This window comes from Mobula birostris, chromosome X (assembly GCF_030028105.1).
Source record: "Mobula birostris isolate sMobBir1 chromosome X, sMobBir1.hap1, whole genome shotgun sequence".
Classification (NCBI taxonomy): domain Eukaryota; kingdom Metazoa; phylum Chordata; class Chondrichthyes; order Myliobatiformes; family Myliobatidae; genus Mobula; species Mobula birostris.
The window spans coordinates 50,226,283-50,251,175 of NC_092402.1; the positions used below are offsets into that span (position 1 = coordinate 50,226,283).

Consider the following 24,893-nt stretch of genomic DNA (forward strand, 5'->3'; position numbering starts at 1 on the left):
AGCCTTTTTCCCAGGGTGGAAATGGCTAATATAGGGAGGCATGGTTTTAAGGTGATTAGAGGTATAGGAGGGATGTCAGAAGTAGTTTTTCTTCACACTGAGAGTGGTGAGTGCATGGAATGCCCTGTCAGGGGTACATCAATGCATCATTTCTCATTATTTTGTTCTTGTAAATTGATTAGCCACAGTTAGGGTGGCAAAAGAGGCATAGAAAATGGCCTATTCAATCATGCATTGTGGAAGGAGGGGTAAAATGTTCTTTAGGGTTCTGATTTTTTGAGAACCAAATGAGAAGATCAGTTGGCAGAAATGCTGACACAGGTCAGTTGGCCATGACCACTCCAATGCTGATAGACAGCAGCCTAAGCTGAGTTGTCATGGCTAGATTATCCCCAGCAAAATCATAACTCTGCAAGAATCGTAGACTACCTTCAGGAGGGAAAAAACTGCAGTAGAGGGAAATTGGTGACATGGAAAGAAGAAAGTTTTTCTGTCAATAAGTTGCTAAAGTAAAACATTGCTTTTGTCTTTTTTTGTAGACTTCCTGCATTTTCTTCAAGCTGCACTCATTTCAAAATGTCCAGATACCTTACAGATTTTCATGTTGTTTGATTCAAGCCTATTCTCAAGTGTGTGTTGTATCTTAAATGCAGGCATTGAAATCAACAGGACTATTGACCTCCGACCCCCGGCTGAAATGCTGCATGGACCTCTTACGTCAGACAGTTCAGAGTTCCTCAAGTAGCGTCTCGCTGGACAGACACCTCTTCAAAAAGTATTTATTATTATCCTTTACTCAAAAATTTATTTTGAAAACAAACCTTACCTCACATTCATTTGTCTTGTGTTTATAATTGAACTGATAGTTTCAGAAAATATTGTCTGATTACAATTCCACAGCGGTAATTTGACAACATTTTCAGGACAAAGGGTGGATTTCAATAAGTCACTAACACTAAAGCAACTCTAGTTACTTAAATGCCATAATCATGACCAGGCCTGGGTGTGTCTGAACCTGTACCACCTCTTCCCTCAGCATTCATTCTCTGCCACCTGTCCCACACCCCTCCTGTGACGCTCCATCCTTGCCATTCCCAACATCCTTTGCTCTTGCCTGATTTACAAAGTTGCTCTCCGCTCCACGTTAACAAATACAGTACTGTGCAAAACTCTCAGGCACATACATATAGAGAGTGCCCAAGACACTTGCCCAGTATTGTGTGGCAAAGCACTTGCACTGATCTTGGAATAGGTCTACGTAGATCAGCAATTAAAAACCTGCTGTAGTAGCTTCTATGGACAAATTGAGATATTAAACCATCCATATTATTTTCTTCTTCTTCAGCGTATGACTCCTGTTGGGGTGTAGGCCAACAACAGCAGCTTGCCAGAGTCCTCTGTTCTGGGCTGATCGAAGGTAGATAGGCTCTGTGGTTTCTGCTTTCACCACATGACTTCATTATTCTTCTGGGCAAAGATCCTACCTCTCCCAGGAATGAAGTCTTTTGAGCTTCTGTTGGCATTTTTTCGAAGCACTGGGATTTTGCAGGATGGAGCCCAACCCTCCTCCTTTTGCAGCGAGGCTTGGGACCGTCTGAGGCGAAGTTTATATTATTTTCAAATGATGGTTATTCCCTTCCTTTCAGTCTACCCCACTGGTTAACTTGCACGGGCTTCACCATCAGAAGCATGAAGAAGAATATAAACTCAGCAAAATGAGCACTCTAGTAAAGGGACAAGATATTCAGAGATATTTGGGTGGGAAAGAAATTAAGTCTCAGAACATCTATGACTCTATGACAAATGACTTTCAAATGAAATATGACAATAACTAGAATGGTAGAGCTAATCCCAGTGAAAGCAGACAAGCTCTCAGAGATTTGCTTGATTCAAGTTATAGATAGCGACCATTTTAAGTAGAGATAAACAAATAGCGGCAAGCATTAGCGAGAGTGGATATCTGTTTCTGGGATTGCAGGCCTGTTGGTATGACAATTATGTTAACCACAGTAGCCTGCATCTCATTTAATGGGTGAAATCTAAAGATGGAGTTTCACTAGATCTCATCAGATGATAAGATTCTTGCTAATTTAGTGCTGGTCGATGGCAAGCAAATGAGCGGCAAATTGTTGTCTAGCTCTTGCTGTATAACGGCACAGACTATTTCATTTGCTGAGGAACTGCAAAGGGAATTGACCATTGCACAATTATCACAGGCATCTTCACTTTTACCTTGAATTGGAAGCCACTGAAGATGGTTAGGCCTAAGACACTCCCATTTCTTTAACAATGTTTTCTTGTGTGATAATTGACTCCTAACAACTCCAACTATCTTCTTTTGTCTGAAGTATTGCTACAGTCATTTGAATATCCTCTCTTTAATTCCTACTGACTTCTTTCCTCAATGTCACACTCAGTCAAACAGCAGCTTCGTGTCAAGGGAAGTACCTCGCACCTTGCCTCTGGGATTTGGATCTCTGGTCCATGTTTGGACCAAGGTTAATGAAGTTTCAAAGTTCAAAGTTCAAAGTTCAAATTAAATTTATTATCAAAGTCTGTATATGTCACCATATACTACCTTGAGATTCATTTTCTTGCAGGCATTTACACGAAAATAAAGAAATATGTTAGAATTTATGAAAAACACTTCATACATAGCAAAGGCTAGCAGACAACCAATGTGCAAAAGGTTTGGAACTAAATGTTCCTAGTGAAACTCTAACCGAACATCAGTAAGCAGGTTATTGGCAAGTAACACTGCTTGATGACAGTGTCAACATCTCCCATCACTTTGCGAATAGGATGGTGATTTTCCCAGATTGGATTTCTCCATCTTTCTGTGGAAGGCAATTTTCCCCCACTGTCAAGAAGTTGCCGGTGTTGTATCTGTATCGGGATAGTCTTATTCGAGACATGACTAGTTCTTGAGTGCAAGTGTTCAGTAATTCAGCTGTGACCTTGTATGGTTCAAAACTGTTTGTTGCTTCTAGAGAACCCAACTGTTTCTTGATATTCCATGGAGTGATCAAATTGGCTGAAGAATGGCTGCTGTGAGATAGGGATCAGGGATATTCTTTGAACAAATCCTACCATAGCACTTGGATTCTCGTTGCTTCTTGGAAAAGATTTCAAAATGTAGTGATCACGTTCAATGCAACCTTCATTTTGTTTACCATAAGTCCAGGTTCACTGCTTCAGTGATTTAAAAAAAATATGTATTATTATGCTCTTTCTCTCCCACCTTCTTTCCCTCCACCATCAGATTTCTGAATGGACGATGAACCAACCCATGAACACTACCTCACTATTTTTGCTCTCTTTTTGCACTACTTAGTTAATTATATATATTTATCTTTTATAAAATATATGCATATTTTTAGTGTTTTAATATATTTTATTGTAATGCTGCCACAAAACGACAAATTTCATGACGTACGTCAGTTATATTAAACCTGATTTGGATTCATCTTTCTCTTCAACAACTTTAAGCTCGTGCTCTAGGGTGTTTATGATTATTTTTGGAATAAAGAACCAAGCCTTTCCAGTGTCTTACTGGTCATGTGCCTACTGGACTCATCATCAATATCCTAACAGGTGCACCAGCGAGGGCATGCATAGGTGAACTGACAAATATCTATAAAATAATCTGGTGCCAGGCCCCTCATATGTTTCATAAGTTAACTGTGGTGATGAAATAGCAGGCAGAGCATAGATTACCCTGACCAAGCACTTCCCTGAGCTTACTGCTGTCAGAAAGGTCATAAACCATTTTGCTGCAATGTGTTGGTATTTAAAGACCAGAGTTTATATTTACTCAGTGTAGTATATGTCATAATTGGAATCAAACACTGTTCGAAGGTGAACCAGCTTCTTGTAAGAGTAAACAGAATTAACTAGCAAATAATTTTTCATAACACACTCACTTATAAACATATTACCCTCTATATTTGTTTTGTGTCCAATTACACACAGTACTTTAATTCTTTCAAACCTTTGACTGGAGGAATTCACTTCCAATATTTCTTCCTGCTTTGCTGCCAGACACAGGAAGATATAAATAAATGTAAATAGTTGGCTGGAACTTGCATTTTGAATAGTTTTTAATAGCTGAAGTGAGTGCTTCCAATAATCCCAGAGTCTCCAGGAAATGAAGATACTTTTCTAGATTTTGCTTCATCGATCAGGAGACAAATCTATGTTGTTTGTGTTCTTTGAATATTTTAATTTATTACAAAAATACTGGGGATTGGGGTAAGGGTTTCACCAACAGTCATGATTAGTCCAATTGGATGATTTATCCTGGGGAGGTATCAGAATCAGAATCAGGTTTATTATCACCAGCATGTGATGTGAAATTTGTTAACTTAGCAGCAGCAGTTCAATGCAATACATAATATAGAAGAAAAAATAATAATACATAAACAAGTAACTCTTATTCAGTATACTTTATACAGTATACATATATTGAATAGATTAAAAATTGTGCAAAAAAAACAGAAATACTATATATTAAAAAAGTGAGGTAGTGTTCATGGGTTCAATGTCCATTTAGGAATTGGATGGCAGAGGGGAAGAAGCTGTTCCTGAATCGCTGAGTGTGTGCCTTCAGGCTTCTGTACCTCCTACCTGATGGTAACAGTGAGAAAAGGGCATGCCCTGGGTGCTGGACATCCTTAATAATGGACGCTGCCTTTCTGAGACGCCACTCCCTAAAGATGTCCTGGGTAATTTGTAGGCTAGTGCCCAAGATGGAGCCAACTAAATTTACAACCCTCTGCAGCTTCTTTCGGTCCTGTGCAGTAGCCCCCCCCCATTACCAGACAGTGATGCAGCCTGTCAGAATGTTCTCCACAGTACATCTATAGAAGTTTTTGAGTGTATTTGTTGACATGCCAAATCTCTTCAAACTCCTAATAAAGTGTAGCCGCTGTCTTGCCTTCTTTATAACTACATCAATATGTTGGGACCAGGTTAGATCCTCAGAGATTTTGACACCCAGGAACTTGAAACTGTTCACTCTCTCCACTTCTGATCCCTCTATGAGGATTGGTATGTGTTCCTTCATCTTACCCTTCCTGAAGTCCACAATCAGCTCTTTTGTCTTACTGATGTTGAGTGCCAGGTTGTTGCTGCGGCACCATTCCACTAGTTGGCATATCTCATTCCTGTACACCCTCTCGTCACCACCTGAGATTCTACCAACAATGGTTGTATCATCAGCAAATTTATAGATGGTATTTGAGCTATGCCTAGCCACACAGTCATGGGTATAGAGAGCAGAGCTGTGGGCTAAGAACACATCCTGAGGTGCACCAGTGTTGATTGTCAGCGAGGAGGATATATTATCACCAATCCACACAAACCATGATCTTCTGGTTAGGAAGTCGAGGATCCAATTGCAGAGGGAGGTACAGAGGCCCAGGTTCTGCAACTCCTCAATCAGGATGGTATTAAATGCTGAGCTATAGTTGATGAACAGAATCCTGATGTAGGTGCTTGTGTTGTCCAGGTGGTCTAAAGCCACATGGAGAGCCATTGAGATTGCATCTGCCATTGACTTATTGTGGTGATAGGCAAATTGCAATGGGTCCAGGTCCTTGCTGAGGCAGGAATTCAGTCTAGTCATAACCAACCTCTCAAAGCGTTTCATCACTGTGATGTGAGTGCTACCGGGCGATAGTCATTAAGGCAGCTCACGTTATTCTTCTTTGGCACTAGTATGATTGTTGCCCTTTTGAAGCAAGTGGGAACTTCCACCTGTAGCAGTGAGAGACTGAAAATGTCCTTGAATGCTCCCACTAGTTGGTCAGCACAGGTTTTCAGAGCCTTACCAGGTACTCCATCGGTACATTCTGCCTTGCGAGGGTTCACTCTCTTTAAAGACAGCCTAACATCGGCCTCCGAGACAGAGATCACAGAGTCATCAGGTGCAGCAGGAGTGAGATGGAGACCAGCAGCAAACAACGAAGGCTGAAGAGGTTTTGTATTTTGCAACAGTTTTGTGCTGCCATAGCATGAGTAGGAGCAATAAAATAAGAAAATAAATGATAATAAGGAAAGAGGAGTTATAATTGACAAGGATGGGTCTGGAGGATAACACTTCAACCACTAACTGGACAAGTAGTTGAATTAGTTTCTGTGCAGCTGTACAGAAGACTTGTTAAACCTCAGTTCTGATAACAGGGCAAGCCAAGTATGCTTGGCTACTGGAATGCAAATTCTCACATTTGTCATCTTTGTTTTAGGAATGATCAGCACTGCCCTGCTTTATACTAGGGATGACAGTGCTATACTTTAAAGTAAGGGTTAGCTTCCTTAGCAGCTCACCATTCCTACCAATATTGTTATATTTCCATAAGAAAACTGACCCTTATTTTAAAGTATAACACTATCATCCCTAGTATGCCTTGCAGTAGAAAATCATTTGATGAAACCTCAAGGAAAGCACCCTTCCAGAGTTGGAAACCCTACTTGCCTGCCTGAATTACCACACCCCAAGAGATAGACCCTTTTCCATCTCATGCGGAAAACCGAGGTATCAAGTCTGGTTCACAGGTGTTTGAAACTGGACCACTTATCTTAAGAGGGTGCAACTCAGGATGTAATTATTGACAAATTATGAATAAACTCTTCTCGGGCTTCCAGCCACGTACAGGTGTCAATTATAACTGATGTTTCGATGGCGGGGTTGGTCATCAAGACATCAGTTATAATCGATACCTCTACCTGGCTGGAAGCCCGAGAAGAGTTTATTGGTCAAATACGTCGGGAAAGCACTAGATCCTTTTTCAATCGCCAAATTAGTTGACCAAAGGACATACTGGAAGGTTCATACTGTCCCTAGTGTTTCTGGTTTTCAAGAAACAGTGTTCTGGTCATAGAGTAATGTAACACGGAAGCAGGCCTTTCAGCCCCAACTGGTCCATGCTGACCACAGCATCCTCAGAGGCTTCAGGAGGCCTATGCGGTAAGCAATGGCATCTACTGAAGATAGTTCCGAGTGTTTCTTCAACGCATGGGCCAACGCTGACATAATGCTTTTATTTTTCTTCTTTCTATTTAAGATTTTTTGGGAGTAATATTGTTCTACTGACCCAGGCCTTCAGGAAAAAATTTGTCATTCCCGACTTTGAGCTATTTTCCTCACATATCAATCGGCTTTATGAGAATGCAAGAATGAAGACTGGTGGCAAGGTAAGATCTTGGAAGGGTGGGGCCCCTTTGTGTTTGTAGATGGAATTGGGGGTGCTGTTGGTACAGGGAAGTGGAATTTGATTAAAATGATGTCAAATGAGGGCACTACCAGTTGTCACTTAACTTAGTTTTGGCGTTGGGTTAAGTTCCTACATTGTGAGGTTCCATGCTTGAGTGTGCTGAATGAAGACCATGTGATTTCAACCAGACAGTATGGCTTCAGCTTATTAATTACATGCTTGAACTCTGTGTCGTTAGTGCCTTTACTCTGGCACTCTGCTTTCAACCACCTATACCCCTAGTTTTGGAGCTCCCTCTATGAAACAAATCTTGTCTCTTTTTTTAAAATCCTCCTCATAGTCTATTTCCTTAACCAAACCCAACCACCCTTTCTAATGCCATTTATAGTTCTGTGTGTGTTTTACACACTCATTTATTCCGTAGCGTAAAGCACATTTCAAAATCAAAGGCAGTATGTAACTGTAAGTTGCTGTTACCTTTCTAATAATCAAATTTCAATGTGATTGTGTTGTTTTCAGGTTGCTGATTACATCCCACAGCTCACCAAATTCAGTCCAGATCTCTGGGGAGTTTCTCTCTGTACAGTGGATGGACAGAGGTAAGCTTTAAAATCACCAAACACAAACAGAGAGTCATCACATTGTAAATTTGTCAGACAGCTGGGAAATACAACAAACTGGGAAAATCTCGCAAAGCACCAAGTATTCCTCTTGTATCCCCTCAGGAAATGAAATAAGAGTGAGATATGTTTTCAGAGAAGCACGTTTTGGCTAAAGGATAACCTCCTTGTTCAGACCTTTACAATATTAATACTGCAATGGATTATGTGAGACCTAGTGGAGGATAGTTTTCGGGATACTACTTGGGAAGTTGAATGTCTGATGAGTTGGTCCACTCAATCATCCTGCTCCATATATGGCCACTTTGTCCATAATTGCATTAATCATTACCATACTTTCCATATATCCCTATTTGAAGAGTTAATGAAGGCTGTCCTTGAACTGCTGTTGGTTCATTAAAACAGTATGGAACTGTTTAAATGAGGTTCTGTATATCAATTTGGATAAACAAAATTGCTAATATGAGCCAAATGATTGTACCGTGCATTTCACCAATACCTGGGTCCAAAGGTTCATTTATCATTAAAGTATGCAACTCTGAATTTCTTCTTCTCCAGATAGCCACAAAACCAAGAAAGAAACGGACAGCAGCACGATCATCAACACTCCTCCCCACACAAAAAAAACCGACTCCCAAATTCCCCTTCCCTGCACACAAATAAAACAAGAAAGATCGGTTGAAAAACACAGAATATAAGAAACTATCAGACTGAAGATAAAGTCTAATGGCCAAGTCCATATCCAAAATGCAGAAAACTTGGTTAACATTCCCCAGGCCCAGTGGCAGGCCTTTCCCTCTCCCTCGCCTAGGTGAAAACAGAATTAAAGCCAGATCATATAACCATATAACAATTACAGCATGGAAACAGGCCATCTCGGCCCTTCTAGTCCGTGCTGAACGTTTACTCTCACCTAGTCCCACCGACCTGCACTCAGCCCATAACCCTCCATTCCTTTCCTGTCCATATATCTATCCAATTTAACTTTAAACGACAACATCGAACCTGCCTCAACCATTTCTGCTGGAAGCTCGTTCCACACAGCTACCGCTCTCTGAGTAAAGAAGTTCCCCCTCATGTTACCCCTAAACTTTTGCCCTTTAACTCCCAACTCATGTCCTTTTGTTTGAATCTCCCCCACTCTCAATGGAAAAAGCCTATCCACGTCAACTCTATGTATCCCCCTCATAATTTTAAATACCTCTATCAAGTTCCCCCTCAACCTTCTATGCTCCAAAGAATAAAGACCCAACTTGTTCAATCTTTCTCTGTAACTTAGGTGATGAAACCCAGGTAACATTCCAGTAAATCTCCTCTGTACTCTCTCAATTTTATTAACATCTTTCCTATAATTCGGTGACCAGAACTGTACACAATACTCCAACTTTGGTCTTACCAATGCCTTGTACAATTTTAACATTATATCCCAACTCCTATACTCAATGCTCTGATTTATAAAGGCCAGCAAACCAAAAGCTTTCTTCACCACCCTATCCACATGAGATTCCACCTTCAGGGAACTTTGCACCATTATTCCTAGATCCCTCTGTTCTACTGCATTCTTCAATGCCCTACCATTTACCATGTATGTCCTATTTTGATTAGTCCTACCAAAATGTAGCACCTCACATTTATCAGCATTAAACATCTTTTTTCAGCATCAGTTTTCAATGTATTTATTTAGAAAATATAGATTTATCTAATCTGGAGACATCCATTTTGTTTTTTTTGTTCTTTTTAGACACTCCATTGGAGATACCAAAATTCCCTTCTGCTTACAATCTTGCATCAAGCCATTGGAGTATGCTATTGCTGTTAATGAGTTTAACACTGACTATGTTCACCAGTATGTGGGCAAAGAACCCAGCGGACTACGGTTCAATAAAGTCTTTTTGAACGAAGAAGGTGAGTATCATAGCAACATACAAGTGTTTCAATAAGCACCCTAGGCTTAACCAAATTGACAAGCTCAGGGGACCAGGGCGCCATCACCTCTTGGCAACAGAATACACAAAGGAGATTCATCTCACCTGCACATAGTCTGTTGCTATAGAGCGTTCATTTATTGTGGAATACTAGAACTAATTATACATCCGTTATCAACAAAAAAAAGAAAAGAATTGCATCAAATACTCGGAGTTTGAACATTATACTGAAAAAGATCAGGGAAATAAACGTAAGGCATGAAAATCTCAAAGGAACATATGGCACCTGTAGTCTTGTATGCAGCAGGAAAATAATTAGTGAAATGGGCCTCCGCTTTGCCGCTTTTTTAATACAACAATTGTACTACAAGTACCATCTGTCTCATCTTAAGTGTTTGAAATGATGTTGTAAAGGCTATGGTCATTTACAGGAGCCAGTAATATCCCAATAATCAGATCTTATGGGCATTAGGTAATTGTGACAATAGAACCTTAATGGGTTGGCCTGCTGAAAGATGGCTACACATTGGGTTGCCAAAGCAGAAGCAAAGACAAGCAGTGCAATTTAAAAAAATACTGTACAAGATCACTTCATACTGCTAATCTAAATATTCTATTTTGTCTTTAGATAAGCCCCATAATCCCATGGTAAATGCAGGTGCAATCGTTATTACCTCACTTATTAAGGTAAGATAATATGGCTATTGAGACAGAATGAAGAACCAAGTTAAGCAAGCCCACCAGAGAATGAGCCAGTACATGTGTGGGGCAGTTTGACCCTGCTGTAGACACAGTAAAACTATCACCAAAGGTACTGCTATGTTGTTTGTACTGCATACTCGCTGTCAGAAGCAACCTTGTCAGATAAACAAGGTGTTGTTGAAGACGACAATGGTCAGTCACAGTAATCTAATGATGTCACAACAGCTACTTTTTTCAATATATTGTGCCTCATACAAGATAGAGACAATGGAAGCCTCAGGTAGAAATACCAATTGGGACATTCAATCCTGCATTTTGGTGGTCTGATGCAATCAAGTGTGAATTTAGTTATAAGATGTCCCGCCTGGTAGATTCCTAATCTCACTGGGATTCTCAAAGAAGTTACTCACAAATCCAAGGTTAAGCCAATGTAAGGTACTAAATCACAGTTAATTGATGATGGCTACATAATGACGCTGCAGCTAAATCAGAGTGATTCGTTTGCCAATTTTCTCAAAAGTTGCCAAAGCCAGATGATGCACAGTCATGGTGACTTCAGAACTGATGTATACTTTTGTGTCTTGTTTATATTTCAGAAATTGCTGGGCAGTCAAGAACCAGTCTTGGTAATGACCTTTGACCAAAGTGATATAGAAGGATGGGTAGTAACATTCCTTTTTGCAGTTCCACTAAAATTCCAGCTGATAAAGAATTCCCAGAAATCCAGAACACTGATGTTCTGGATGGTCAAGTGACTCCACCAACCACAGACATTCCTGCTTTCTAACTAATTTTCTCCTCCAAATTCTTTTGCACTTCAGCAGTGCTGCAATTATGACTCTGAGCTGGTGTGAAGCTAACACAGACCACGGGTCAAGCCTGTGACCCACCTACTCTGAACAATAAATATTTCACTTAAATAATGTAAAGATTACACTGGACAACAAATTTTTTGAGAGTGTTGCTTCCTCAGAATTTCTTTTAGTTATGATAGGCCACTTGCAGCTGCACACAAATATAATATCAGGCTACTTGTATCATGTAGGAATTTGGAGAAACAAGAAATTAACTTTTATTGAATATAATGTGTTTAATTGCATAACAGTGCTGATGCTTTGCAATAGCTTAACTAAGCTAAAATGATTTGTTGATGATTTTCATTTGTACTCAGTGTCTGAGGCTTCTTGCTTTATTGTCCTACAATAATCAGCCAGCATTGATGGATTCCAGTTGCCCTGATACCGTTTCTCCATGACCACAATGTCCTGGTGAAACCTTTCACCATGCTTGTCACCAACAGTACCAGATTTACAGGGGAGAAGTCTAAATGGAAATGCAGAAAATGAACCTGTAGTGACATGTTGCACCTCATGGTTTTGTCTGCTTGAAGTATGTTGTCAACCAGCTGCATGTAGTTTGGTGCTCTGTGGCTGCCAAGAAAATTTTCAATATCCTTGAATGCCTTCCATGTGATTTTCTCTGGTCCCACGAGAAGTTCTTCGAACTGCCTGACATTGATGATCTGGTTGGTTTGTGGGCTGACAAAAATGCCTTCCATAATCTTGGCATCAGTTACTGTGACTTGAATTATAAATTGAAATAACAAATATAGGTGATTTCAAAAATAATGGTGTGTTATAGGGAATTTCCATGGTGATTTTCATGACCACCAGTCCAAAATCCATAAGATGCACCCAAAAGTATTCAGAAAGCAAAATCGTTGTTGTCCAGTGTTATGACTGGAAAGAATTGTTGAGAAACGTACTAATTTTTCACTTCTTGCTGCAATTGTTGTCAATCTCCATTCTAGACACTCATGCTGATCTTTCCCTCAAGTTTATTCAGGCTATTAAAAACTGCAGAGTAAGACTGGTTTCCATTTAGGCAGAGTGACAAGCGGACACATTAGAGGAGGGTAAATACATTTAGTGGGGTGCTGACACAACCTGTGTTTAGTCAGGAAATAATACCTGGTAATCAGAAACCAAACTGACTGACTTTGCGTAATCCTTTTGAAAACACAAAGCTTTTTCTTTGTCACGAACCCTTCAGCTGCACATCCCCATCGCTATGGCAATCTTCAAGTAGCTCATTTGTATGTGTGTTTCATTTCACACCGCCTGGTTAGTGTCAAACATATTACAGTATGCCTGATTAAAACCCAATGCTGCTTTGCACCACATTCCAGTCTTTTAATCCAGGGTCATACATCAAGTCTGATGCCAAGGTATATTTTGCAATCACTTCAAGAAATAGATTTGTAATGTTGCCTAATGGCAAGGTGTCTGTTCACTTCCTTTGTGGGCAATATCCACAGCAACCCACATGGTTGAAAGAAGAACATTCTCTTAATCAGTCTAAGTCCTTCTGCAGCCTTCCTGTTTCCTCAGTATTACCAGCCCCTCCACCAATCTTTGTAACATCTGCAAACTTGGCAACAAAGCCATCTATTCCATCATCTAAACCATTAATATACAGCATAAGAAGAAGTGGTCCCATCACTGACTGCGGAACACCACTAGTCACTGGCAGCCAACCAGAAAAGGATCCTTTTATTCTCACTTGCTGCCTCCTACCAATTAGCCAATGCTCTAACCATGTTAGTAACTTTCCTGTAATACCATGGGCTCTTAACTTGGTAAGCAGCCTCATGTGGCACCTTGTCAAAGGCCTTCTGAAAATCCAAATATACAACATCCACTACATCTCCTTTGTCTATCCTATTTGTAATCTCCTCAAAGAATTCCAACAGGTTCATCAGGCAGGATTTTCCCTGAAGGAAACCATGCTGACTTTGTCCTATCTTGTGCTATGTCACCAAGTACTCCATAACCTCATCCTTAACAATTGGCTCCAATATCTTCCCAGCCACTGAGGTCAGGCTAACTGGTCTATAATTTTCCTTCTGCTGTCTTCCTCCTTTCTTAAAGAGTGGAATGATATTTGCAATTTTCCAGCTCTCTGGCACCATGCCAGAGTCCAATGATTTTTGAAGACTAATTTTGAAGCCTCCACAATCTCTACCACTGCCTCTTTCAGAACCCTAGGGTGCTGTTCATCCAATCCAGGTACCCTTAGAATGCTTAGGTCCTTCAGCTTTTTGAGCACCTTCTCCCTTGTAATAGTAACCGCACTCAATTCTCTTCCCTCACACACTTCAACATCTGGCATACTGCTAGTGTCTTCCACAGTGAAGACTGATGCAAAATACTCATTTATTTCATCTGCCATCTCCTTGTTCCCCCGTTATTAATTTTCTGTCCTTGTTTTCTAGTGGTCCCATATCCTTTTATTTTTATCCACTCTTTTATTTTTTTAAATACTTGAAGCTTTTACTATCCACTTTGATATTGTTTGCAAGCTTGTTTTCATATTTCATCTTTTCCCTCCTAATGATTCTGTCTGTAGGTTTTTAAAAGCTTCCCAATCCTCTAGCTTCCCACTAATTTTGCTTTGTTTGTATGCCCACTCTTTTGCTTTTACATTAGCTTTGACTTCCCTTATCAACTAGTTATACAATTTTGCCATTTGAGTATTTCTTTGTTTTTGAAATACATCTATCCTGCACCTTCCTCATTTCCCCCAGAAACTCACACCATTGTTCCTCTGCTGTCATCCCTGCCAGCATCTCCTTCCAACTTACTTTGGCCAATAACCTCATTAAGGATGAGGTTTCAGGGTACTTGCAGGCACATAATATTTAAGCCAAAGTCGGCATGGCTTCCTTAAGGGAAATCTTGCCTGACAGATCTGTTGGAATTCTTTGAGGAAATAAATGACATGATAGACAAAGGAGAGTCAGTAGATGTTGTGTACTTGAACTTTCAGAAGGCCTTTGACAAGATGCCACACGTGAGGCTGCTTGACAAGCTAAGAGCCCATGGTATGACAGGAAAGGTACTAGCATGGATAGAGGATTGGGTGACTGTTCACCCTGTTACTGTCAGGTAGGAGGTACAGAAGCCTGAAGGCACACATTCAGAAGTTCAGGAACAGCTTCTTCCCCTCTGCCATCCGAATTCTAAATGGACATTGAACCCATGAACACTACCTCACTGCTTTTTAAAAACGCAAACATGAGGAAATCTGCAGATGATGGAATTTCAAGCAACACATAAAAAATGCTGGTGAACGCAGCAGACCAGGCAGCATCTCTAGGAAGAGGTACAGTTGACATTTCGGGCCGAGACCCTTCGTCAGGTCTCGAAGGGTCTCGGCCCGAAACGTCGACTGTACCTCTTCCTAGAGATGCTGCCTGGTCTGCTGCGTTCGCCACCATTTTTTAAGTGTGTCACTACTTTTTATTTCTGTTATTTTACACTTACTCATTTTAACTTAACCATTTAATAGACATCTATACTTAATGTAACTCAGGTTTTTTCCTCCATATTTATTTATCACATATTTCATTGTACTATGGCTGTAAAGTTAACAAATTTCACGACATACGCCGGTGATATTAAATCTGATTTTGATTCTGACTGGCAGGAGGCGAAGAGTCAGAATAAAGGAGGCCATTTGTGACTGCTGGTGAATAGTGGTGTTTCGCAAGGGTCAGTGTTGGGACCGCTCCTTTTCACTTTATTTGTCAATGATCTGCAAGAAGGAATTGATGGCTTTGTGGCCAGGTTTGCAAACAATATGAAGATAGGTGGAGGGGCAGGTAGTGTTGAGGAAGCAGGGAGTCTGCAGAAGGACAGATGCATTGGGAGAATGGGCAAAGTTGTGGTTTAGGGAAGTGTATAGTCATGCACTTTGGTAGAAGGATTAAAAGTGTGGACTATTTTCTAAATGGAGAGAAAATTCAAAAATCAAAGGTGCAAAGGGACTTGGTAGTACTCATGCAGGATTCCCTAAAGGGAGTGAGTTGCAGGTTGAGTTGGTGATGAGGCAGGCAAATGCAACGTTCACACTCATTTCTTGAGGACGAGAATATAAAAGCAAGGATGTAATGCTGAAACTTTATAAAGCATTGGTAAGACGGCACTTGAAGTATTGTGAGCAGTTTGGGGCCCCTTGTCTAAGCAAAAATGTGCTGACGTTGGAGAGGGTCCAGAGGAGGTTCACAAAAATTATCCCAGGAATGAAAGGGTTAATGTATGAGGTGCATTTGATGGCTCTGGGCCAGTACTTGCTGGTGTTCAGAAGAATGAGAGGGGATCTCATTGAAATCTATCAAATATTGAAAGACCTAGAGAGAACGGACATGGAGAGGATGTTTCCTATAGTGGGGGAGTCTAGGACCAGAGGGGACAGTCTTAGAATAGAGGGCCATCCTTTTGGAACAGAGATGAGGAAAAATTTCTTTGGAGCTCATTGCTACAGACAACTGTGCAGGCTAACTCACTGGGTATATTTAAGGTGGAGGTTGATAAGGTCTTGATTAATTAGGATGTCAAAGTTTATTTCAACGCATTTCTCTCCATGTATATATCTCTATTTATGGTGCTATTTTTGGATGACACACACACTTAGCAATAGCTGCACTTGCTCCCTTAGAACTCAAAAACAGTTACTTTCTCCAAGCTATAAGACTGATCAAAACCTCCACCCACTAATCCACTATACTTTATTATTTCCTGTCAGTCACCTTATGTACAGCCTCACATTGCTCTATGGACATTCGATCTATCTATGTATATAAGCTATCTTGTGTATTCATATTTATTGTATGTTTTTATTATTAAAATTGGGCACGTGGCCAAGTGGTTAAAGTGTTCATCTAGTGATCTGAAGGTCGCTAGTTTGAGTTTCAGTTGTGGCAGCATGTTTGTGTCCTTGAGCAAGGCACTTAATCACACATTGCTCTAGTGTCTGTGCGAGGAGTGGCGCCCCACACAGACTTCCAATCTGCGCCTTGTAAGGTATGAAAATGCCCGACACAGGCCTCTCATGGTCTGAGTCGACGTTCTCCTTATTATTACTTATTTTTTCTCAGCTCAAGCTAGTTACCGGCTTTATTATTATTATGGAAATGAGTAAACAGTCGACGTTTCGAGCCAAGACCCTTCATCAAGACGTTGACTGTTTACTCTTTTCCATAGATGCTGCCTGGCCTGCTGAGTTCCTCCAGGATTTTGTGTGTGTTGCTTGGATTTACAGCATCTGCAAATTTTCTCATTATTATTATTGTTGTATTCTTTCTCGTTTGTGTTTTTTTTGTACTGCATCAGATCTGGAGTAACAATTATTTCATTGTCCTTACATTAAAAATCTTGAATCTTGACATGAAAGATTCCAATTCAAAGATGCAGATGTTTCTCTACCCCTCAGTTATTTTCACTGAGGTTAAATTATTAAGACATTAAAAGTTGCAGTGTGTGTGAGCTTGCTGTCCATAAAATTGGCATTTCCTACATTACAAAAAAGAGATCATTTTGTATTTTATTGGCTGTAAAGCATTTTGAGGCAAACTGAAATTGTGAAAGGTATTATATAAGTCAAAGTCCATCCCATTAATTTTGCTATCCTGCTCATGTCTAACATGGTGAGTGCATTATTCTTGCTGTTTTCCCCTCTTCTTGTCTATGGTGTCCCATTGTCACCCACAGGCAATATGTACGCTACCACAAGGTGGCTGCCAGTGCCCCTGGATTTTCATGAGTTTTTGAATCGGGTGCTACAAGGAATATCTTTCGGCTTTAATACACTTTTTCACTCTTGTATTTGCAGCCTGGTGCAAACAAAGCAGAGAAGTTTGACTGTGTAAGTATTTCAATAACAACACCATAGCAAAAAAGATGTGACAATTTCCCCAGAGACTTTACCTGGCCACACAGAAACTAATGTTCATTCAGTTGGTGCCATGCAGAGAACTAGATGTGCCAAACCAAACAAAAAAGCTTGTGTGATAGGGTATTTTGTTTAAAAGGACGCCTACTTCTGGTAAATTTGACTGTTTAGAAGCATGAAAAAAGGAAATCCTTCAGCAATCTTCAAGAATGTGCAAAAGCTTCACAGCACTAATCTGATTTGTATGTTATCTTGTGTAATCCATGAAATGCAGTTCACAATGAACATTCAACAATTGTGTTAATACCCTCTAAAAATATCTGTTAATACCATTATGATTAAATTTCACAAGAGTTGGTCAAGTACATCAATCTAGGTGAGTTCTATGTACTCTGGACTATCATTGCACTCAGCATCAAAAGCTTTGCACGCTGAGTCTAGAGTTATTTTCCTCTCTACAGGTTATGCACTTCCTTGATAAGATGGCTGGTAATGAATACGTGGGCTTCAGCAATGCAACGTAAGTGCCAATCTCTATTCCAAAGATCTGTGCAGTTTGCAATTTGCTATTAATCCCTACTATTATTAGTGGGCTTGCTACCTGTCTTCAGTTTTATTCAGTGATGATCTTGAGTCAGATTTTTGCCATCACAAAGAAGGCAGTGCCTCTACTTCCTTAGAGGCTTGTGCAAATTTGGCACGCCATCTAAGGCTTTTGACAAACTTCTTTGGATGCACAGTGGAGAGCATCCAGACTGGTTTCATCATGGCCTGGTATGGAAACGCCAATGCCCAAGGATGGGGAGAAAACCTACTCAGCTCTGAGAAGCTGTGGTGGTCACAGCCCAGTCCATCACAGGCAAAGTCCCCCCCACCATTGAGCACATCTACAAGGAGCACTGTCGCAAGAAAACTCTTTACATTCTGGACTAGTTCCTGAGGATTGGAGGGTGGCTAATGTAACCCCACTTTTTAAAAAAGGAGGGAGAGAGAAACCGGGGAATTATAGACCAGTTAGCCTAACGTCGGTGGTGGGGAAACCGCTGGAGTCAGTTATCAAGGATGTGATAACAGCACATTTGGAAAGCGGTGAAATCATCGGACAAAGTCAACATGGATTTGTGAAAGGAAAATTATGTCTGACGAATCTCATAGAATTTTTTGAGGATGTAACTAGTAGAGTGGATAGGGGAGAACCAGTGGATGTGGTATATTTGGATTTTCAAAAGGCTTTTGACAAGGTCCCACACAGGAGATTAGTGTGCAAACTTAAAGCACACGGTATTGGGGGTAAGGTATTGATGTGGATAGAGAATTGGTTAGCAGACAGGAAGCAAAGAGTGGGAATAAACAGGACCTTTTCAGAATGGCAGGCACTGACTAGTGGGGTACCGCAAGGCTCAGTGCTGGGACCCCAGTTGTTTACAATATATATTAATGACTTGGATGAGGGAATTAAATGCAGCATCTCCAAGTTTGCGGATGACACGAAGCTGGGCGGCAGTGTTAGCTATGAGGAGGATGCTAAGGGGATGCGGGGTGACTTGGATAGGTTGGGTGAGTGGGCAAAGTCATGGCAGATGCAATTTAATGTGGATAAATGTGAAGTTATCCACTTTGGTGGCAAAAATAGGAAAACAGATTATTATCTGAATGGTGGCCGATTAGGAAAAGGGGAGGTGCAACGAGACCTGGGTGTCATTATACACCAGTCATTGAAAGTGGGCATGCAGGTACAGCAGGCGGTGAAAAAGGCGAATGGTATGCTGGCATTCATAGCAGGAGGATTCGAGTACAGGAGCAAGGAGGTACTACTGCAGTTGTACAAGGCCTTGGTGAGACCACACCTGGAGTATTGTGTGCAGTTTTGGTCTCCTAATCTGAGGAGAGACATCCTTGCCATAGAAGGAGTACAAAGAATGTTCACCAGATTGATTCCTGGGATGGCAGGACTTTCATATGATGAAAGACTGGATCGACTAGGCTGATACTCGCTGGAATTTAGAAGATTGAGGGGGGATCTTATTGAAACATATAAAATCCTAAAGGGATTGGACAGGCTAGATGCAGGAAGATCGTTCCCGATGTTGGGGAAGTCCAGATCGAGGGGTCACAGTTTGAGGATAGAGGGGAAGCCTTTTAGGACTGAGATGAGGGAAAACTTCTTCACACAGAGAGTGGTGAATCTGTGGAATTCTCTGCCACAGGAAACAGTTGAGGCCAGTTCATTGGCTGTATTTAAGAGGGAGTTAGATATGGCCCTTGTGGCTACAGGGGTCAGGGGGTATGGAGGGAAGGCTGGAACAGGGTTCTGAGTTGGATGATCAGCCATGATCATACTGAATGGCGGTGCAGGCTTGAAGGGCCGAATGGCCTACCCCTGCACCTATTTTCTATGTTTTTTTTCTATGTTTGAAAACAGCATCCTTCATCAAGGGCCTCTGCATTCAGGCTATGTGCTCTTTTCACTCCTACCATCAGACAGGAGGTACGAGAGCCTTAGATCCCACATCACCAGGTTCAGGAACAGCTATTACCCTTCAACCATCAGGACCCTGATCCAGCGTGGATAACTTCACTCACCTCAACTCTGAACTGATTCCACAACATACAGACACTTTCAAGGATTCCACAACTCATGTTCTCAGTATTATTTTTATTGTATTTACACAGTTTGTCTTCTTTTGCATATTGGTTGTTTGTCAGCCCTGGTTTGTGTGCAGTTTTCCATTGATCCCATTGTATTACTCTGCTCTACTGTGAATGCCCGCAAGAAAATGAATCTCGGGGTAGTATGTGGTGACACGTATGTACTTAGATTTAAGTGCCACTCTAGAACATCACATCACCTGAACTGGTACTACAGTTCCCCCAGTTGATTCAGGATGATGTACACGCTCAAAGAGCACTGAGTTCTCCACAATAACCTGGCGAGCGTTTTACTTCTGAGAGCAGATTGACCATAGAGAACAGATTAATTGCTCAGATCAAAGTTGTTCAAATCTCTAGACTGCCAGGTACTATAAAAGCCCACTCATGAGATCATGTTTTGTGAATTTTATCCTCATTCTTGCCCGCAAGGTAACTCACTGGTTTCTTTGGTACCTGTTGGGACATCCTAGGCACATGAGAAGTTTGATGTAAATTCAAGTGCATTCCTTTCAAATGGCTTTCTTTCTGGAATGCTTTTCCAAAGGCACCTCTTCAAAATGCAATGCACACTTCCATTTCCAATATTTTCTAAGCAGGTAGCAAGAGGTTGACCCATGTCCCATTTCTCAAATTTCTTATTTCAATTTCTGCTCAACCTTTTTGTGAATACAGTATTCAATTTGGTTATGATATGAGAAGTTTCTGTGAATCATTATTAATGCACTTTTCTTTCCACGACCAAGGTTTCAGTCAGAGAAGGAGACGGGAGACAGGAATTTTGCCATTGGGTACTACTTGAAGGAGAAGAAGGTGAGCCAAAACCAAAACTGTGGAATTAAATGGAAAACCAGGCAAAACTGCAGATGCCAAATCTGGAACAAAAACAATGCTGGAAGAACACAGCTGGTCAGGCAGCATCAGCAGAAAGAGAAACCAGTTAATGTTTCAGGTCACTGACTAGTTCTGAGGAAGGGTAACTGACCTAAAATGTTGATTTTTTTTTCCCTTCTACAGGTGCCGCTTGACTGGCTGAGTTCTTCCAGCATTTCTATTGTTAATGTGGAGTTAAATGCCTGCCTATATTCACACAGAAAGTTTGCTGTTGTCTTGATGGAAGTTTTGGAAGGCACAATCTGTCTACATAGGACTCAAACATCAATAATGCAGTGCATGGGCCCTGATCTACTTACACTTTGCCTGCAGTAAGACTGGCAACTCAAAATCATTGGTGCTCCTTCCTGCAGAAATACCATGTTAAAAAGTATCATTTCAAGTATTGTTGTGTTTGGCTAAAAGCTGATCTCAGACACGACAGTCAGTCACCAGTTAACAACCATCCACCATTTTATCTTTCTGCATCCAACTGAAATCAATTGAGTATTTTAAATACGGGCTTGCAGTGACCATTGTTGATCAGAATGCTGGCACTGGAGCTATTATGATTACTTATGTGAATGGTTTGTAAAATTAGAAAAAATATGCCTCCAACTGGTGTTTCATTAGGTAATGTTGTCTTATGTTTTTATGTTACCTCAGTGCTTTCCAGAAGGCGTTGATATGATTGCAACATTGGATTTTTATTTCCAGGTGGGTAAAGTAGCTGTTCACAGTTGTGCTGGGATGCAAGCTGGGTCAATGGCTATCCCTCACTCCAATACATTAGTTGTAATCTAATATTATAACTATCATTACACTTGCTTAGCACTAAATTGGCAAAGTGGGATGAAGGACTGGGATGAGGGTGCTCACCTCTGTCAAAGCTGGCACATTTTGCATGCCACGGTTCCCAAGGAGACATTGGATTGCTTAGAGGGAGAGAGAGTTTAAAAGAAGCAAACGGAGGAGTGGCCATTGTGTGAGTGGCCCATGTTAGAGTGGGGATTTGAGGCTTTGGCTCATCGAGGCTTCGGTGAGGAGAGACACAGACCGTAGGTAGATATTTTTTCCATTTTTCTTCCACCCTTCCCCCCTTCCCTCCTTCCCCCAGCAGGTAGTGGAATGTTCCTTTTGCAGGATGTGGGAAGGCAGGGAGACCTCCAGTGTCCCAGACAACGACACCTGCAGGAAGTGCATCCAGCTGCAGCTTCTTCCAGACCATGTTAAGGATTTGGATCTGGAACTAGATGAACTCCAGACCATTCAAGAGGCTGAGGTGTTGATAGACAAGACACACAGGGAGGTAGTTACACCCATGGTAACTGGGTGACCGTCAGGAGAGGGAAAGGGAATAGGAAGCCAGAGCAGAGTACCCCTGTGGCCATTCCCCTCAACAGCAGGTATACCACTTTGGATACTGTTGGGGGGGAATGATCTAGCAAAGGAAAGCCTCAACAGTCATGTCTCTGGCAGCGGCTGGCTCTGTGGCTCAGAAAGGTGAAGTGGGGAGAAGAAGAACACTGTGGTGATAGGGGTTTTGTTGGTTCGGGGAACTGAAAGGAGGTTCTGTGGATGAGAATGAGATTCCAGGATGGTATGTTGTCTCCTGGGTGCCAGGGTCTGGAACATCTCGGATTGAATCCACAGCATTCTTGAGTGGGAGGGTGAGCAGCCAGACAGCATCATCCACGTTGGTACCAATGACATGGGTAGGACGAGTGACAAGGTTCTGCATAGTGTGTTCAGGGAGTTAGATGCTAAGATAAAGGACAGGACCTCTAGGGTTGAGATCGCAGGATTGCTACCTGTGCCAAGTGCTAGTGAGGCCAGAACTAGGAAGATCATACAGTGTAATACGTGGCTAAGGAGATGGAGCAGGAGGGAAGGCTTCAGATTGTTGGATCATTGGGTTCTCTTGCAGGGAAGGTGGGACCTGTCCAGAGAGATAGTTTGCACCTGAATAGTAGGGGGAGTAGATCTGAGTGGGAAGGTTTGTTAACGCTGCACAGTGGGGTTTAAATCAGAGTTGCAGGGGGATGGGAACCAGAGTGCCAGAACAGTTAGTGGAGAGGTTGTGGAGACAGATGTTGTTAAACCTACATACAAAGTCAGAGATGAAAAGATTGAGCATGGTGGGACTAATGTTCTGAGCTGAGTACATTTCAACGTAAGGAATATTGTAGGAAAGGTGGATGAGCTCAAGGCATGGATCAGCATGTGGAATTATGACATTGTGGCCATTCATGAGGTTCGGTTGCAGGAGGAACAGGACTGGCAGCTCATTGTTCCAGGGGTCTGTTGTTTTAGACGTGATAGGGTGGGAGGGATTAAAGGGGGAGAAGGTGGCATTACTAGTCAGGGAAAATGGCACAGCAGTGCTCAGTCAGGACAGGCTGGAGAGCTTGTTTAGTGAGGCTTTATGGGTAGAACTGAGGAATAAGTAAGGTATTACATGTTAATGGGATTATATTATAGACCACCCAACAGTCCACGGGATTTAGAGGAGCAAATTTGTTGAGAGATAGCAAGAAACAGAAGGTTGTGATAGGTGATTTTAACTTCCCACATATTGACTGGGACTCCGATACTGTAAAAGGGCTGGATGGGATAGAGTTTGTCAAATGTGTTCAGGAAAGTTTCCTTCGTCAGTACATAGGAGTCCTAACTAGAGAGAGTGCGATACGAGATCTCCTGTTAGGGAATGAGACAGGGCAGGTGACAGAAGTTTGTGTGGGGGAACACTTTGCATCTAGTGATCATAATGCTATTAGTTTCAGGGTAATTATGGAAAAGGACAGGTCTAGTCCTTAGGTTGAAATTCTAAATTGCAGAAAGGCAAATTTTGATGATATCAGAAAGATCTGGCAAGTGTGGATTGGGACAGGTTGTTTTCTGGCAAAGGTGTACTTGGTAAGTGGGAGGCCTTCAAAAAGTGAAACTTGAGAGTAGTGTTTGTATGTTCCTGTCAAAATAAAAGGCGAGGATAACAGGTTTATTGAACTTTGGTTTTCGAGTGATATTGAGGCCCAGGTTAAGAAAAAGAAGGACGAGCATAGCAGGTATAGGCTGGTATGAACAAATAAGTTACTTGAGGAGAATAAGAAATGCAAGAGAACACAAGAAGGAAATAAGAAGGGATAAAAGACGGCGTGAGGTTGCTCTAGCAGACAAGGTGAAGGGGATTCATAAGGGCTTTACAGATATGTTAAGCAAAAGGATTGCAAAGGACAAAACTGGTCCTCTGGAAGATCAGGAGAGTAATCTATGTGTGGAGCCAAAAGAGACGGGGGAGATCTTAAATGGATTGTTTGCTTCTGTATTTACTCAGGAGATGGACACAGAGTCTGTAGCTGTGAGGCAAAGCAGCAGTGAGGTCACGGACCCTATACAGATCACAGAGGAAGTATTTGCTATCTTAAGGCAAATTAGGGTGGACAAATCCCCAGGGCCTGGCAGGCTATTTCCTCAGACCCTGTGGGACACTAGTGCAGAGCTTGCAGAGGCTCTAGCAGAGATACTTAAAACATCCTTAGCCACGGGTGGGGTGTCAGAGGACTGGAGGATAGTTAATGGTGTTCCATTGTTTAAGAACGGCTCTAAGAATAAGCCGGAAAATTATAGGCTGGTGAGTCTGACATCAGTAGTGGGAAAGTTGTTGTCAGATATTCTAAGGGACTGGATATATGAGTATTTGGATAGACAGAGACTGATTAGGGATGGTCAGCATGGCTTTGTGCACGGTAAGTCATGTCTAACCAATATTATAGAGTTTTTCAAGGAAGTTACCAGGAAAGTTGATGAAAGCAAGGCAGTGGATGGTGTCTATGGTGTCTCTGTTGACTTCAGCAAGGCTGCAGATCCTACATGAGAGGTTGGTCAGGAAGGTTTAGTCACTCAGCATTCAGGATGAGGTAGTAAATTGGATCAGACATGGCTTTGTGGGAAAAGCCAAAGAGTAGTAGGAGATGGTTGCCTCTCTGACTGGAGGCCTGTGACTAGTGGAGTGCTGCAGGATCAGTGCTGGGTCTTTTGTTGTTTGTCATCTATATCAATGATCTGGATAATAATGTGATTAACTAGATCAGCAAATTTGTGGATGACACCAAGATTGGGGATATAATGGACAGCGAGGAAAACTATCAGAGCTTGTAGCGGGATCTAGACCAGCTTGA

The 24,893-nt window shown here is 41.5% G+C and overlaps 1 protein-coding gene across 1 annotated transcript in view; it reads left to right on the forward strand.

Moving 5' to 3' along the window:
* Positions 1 to 24,893, forward strand: part of LOC140191308 (glutaminase liver isoform, mitochondrial-like) — a 72,240-nt gene that overhangs the window by 17,837 nt on the left and 29,510 nt on the right. Inside the window, exons 3-11 of the mRNA XM_072248584.1 lie at positions 654 to 775; positions 7,065 to 7,194; positions 7,734 to 7,813; positions 9,576 to 9,739; positions 10,388 to 10,446; positions 17,134 to 17,166; positions 17,655 to 17,713; positions 20,589 to 20,655; positions 21,382 to 21,432. Of these exons, the coding sequence (XP_072104685.1) occupies positions 654 to 775; positions 7,065 to 7,194; positions 7,734 to 7,813; positions 9,576 to 9,739; positions 10,388 to 10,446; positions 17,134 to 17,166; positions 17,655 to 17,713; positions 20,589 to 20,655; positions 21,382 to 21,432 (765 nt within the window). The remainder of the gene's footprint in view (positions 1 to 653; positions 776 to 7,064; positions 7,195 to 7,733; positions 7,814 to 9,575; positions 9,740 to 10,387; positions 10,447 to 17,133; positions 17,167 to 17,654; positions 17,714 to 20,588; positions 20,656 to 21,381; positions 21,433 to 24,893) is intronic.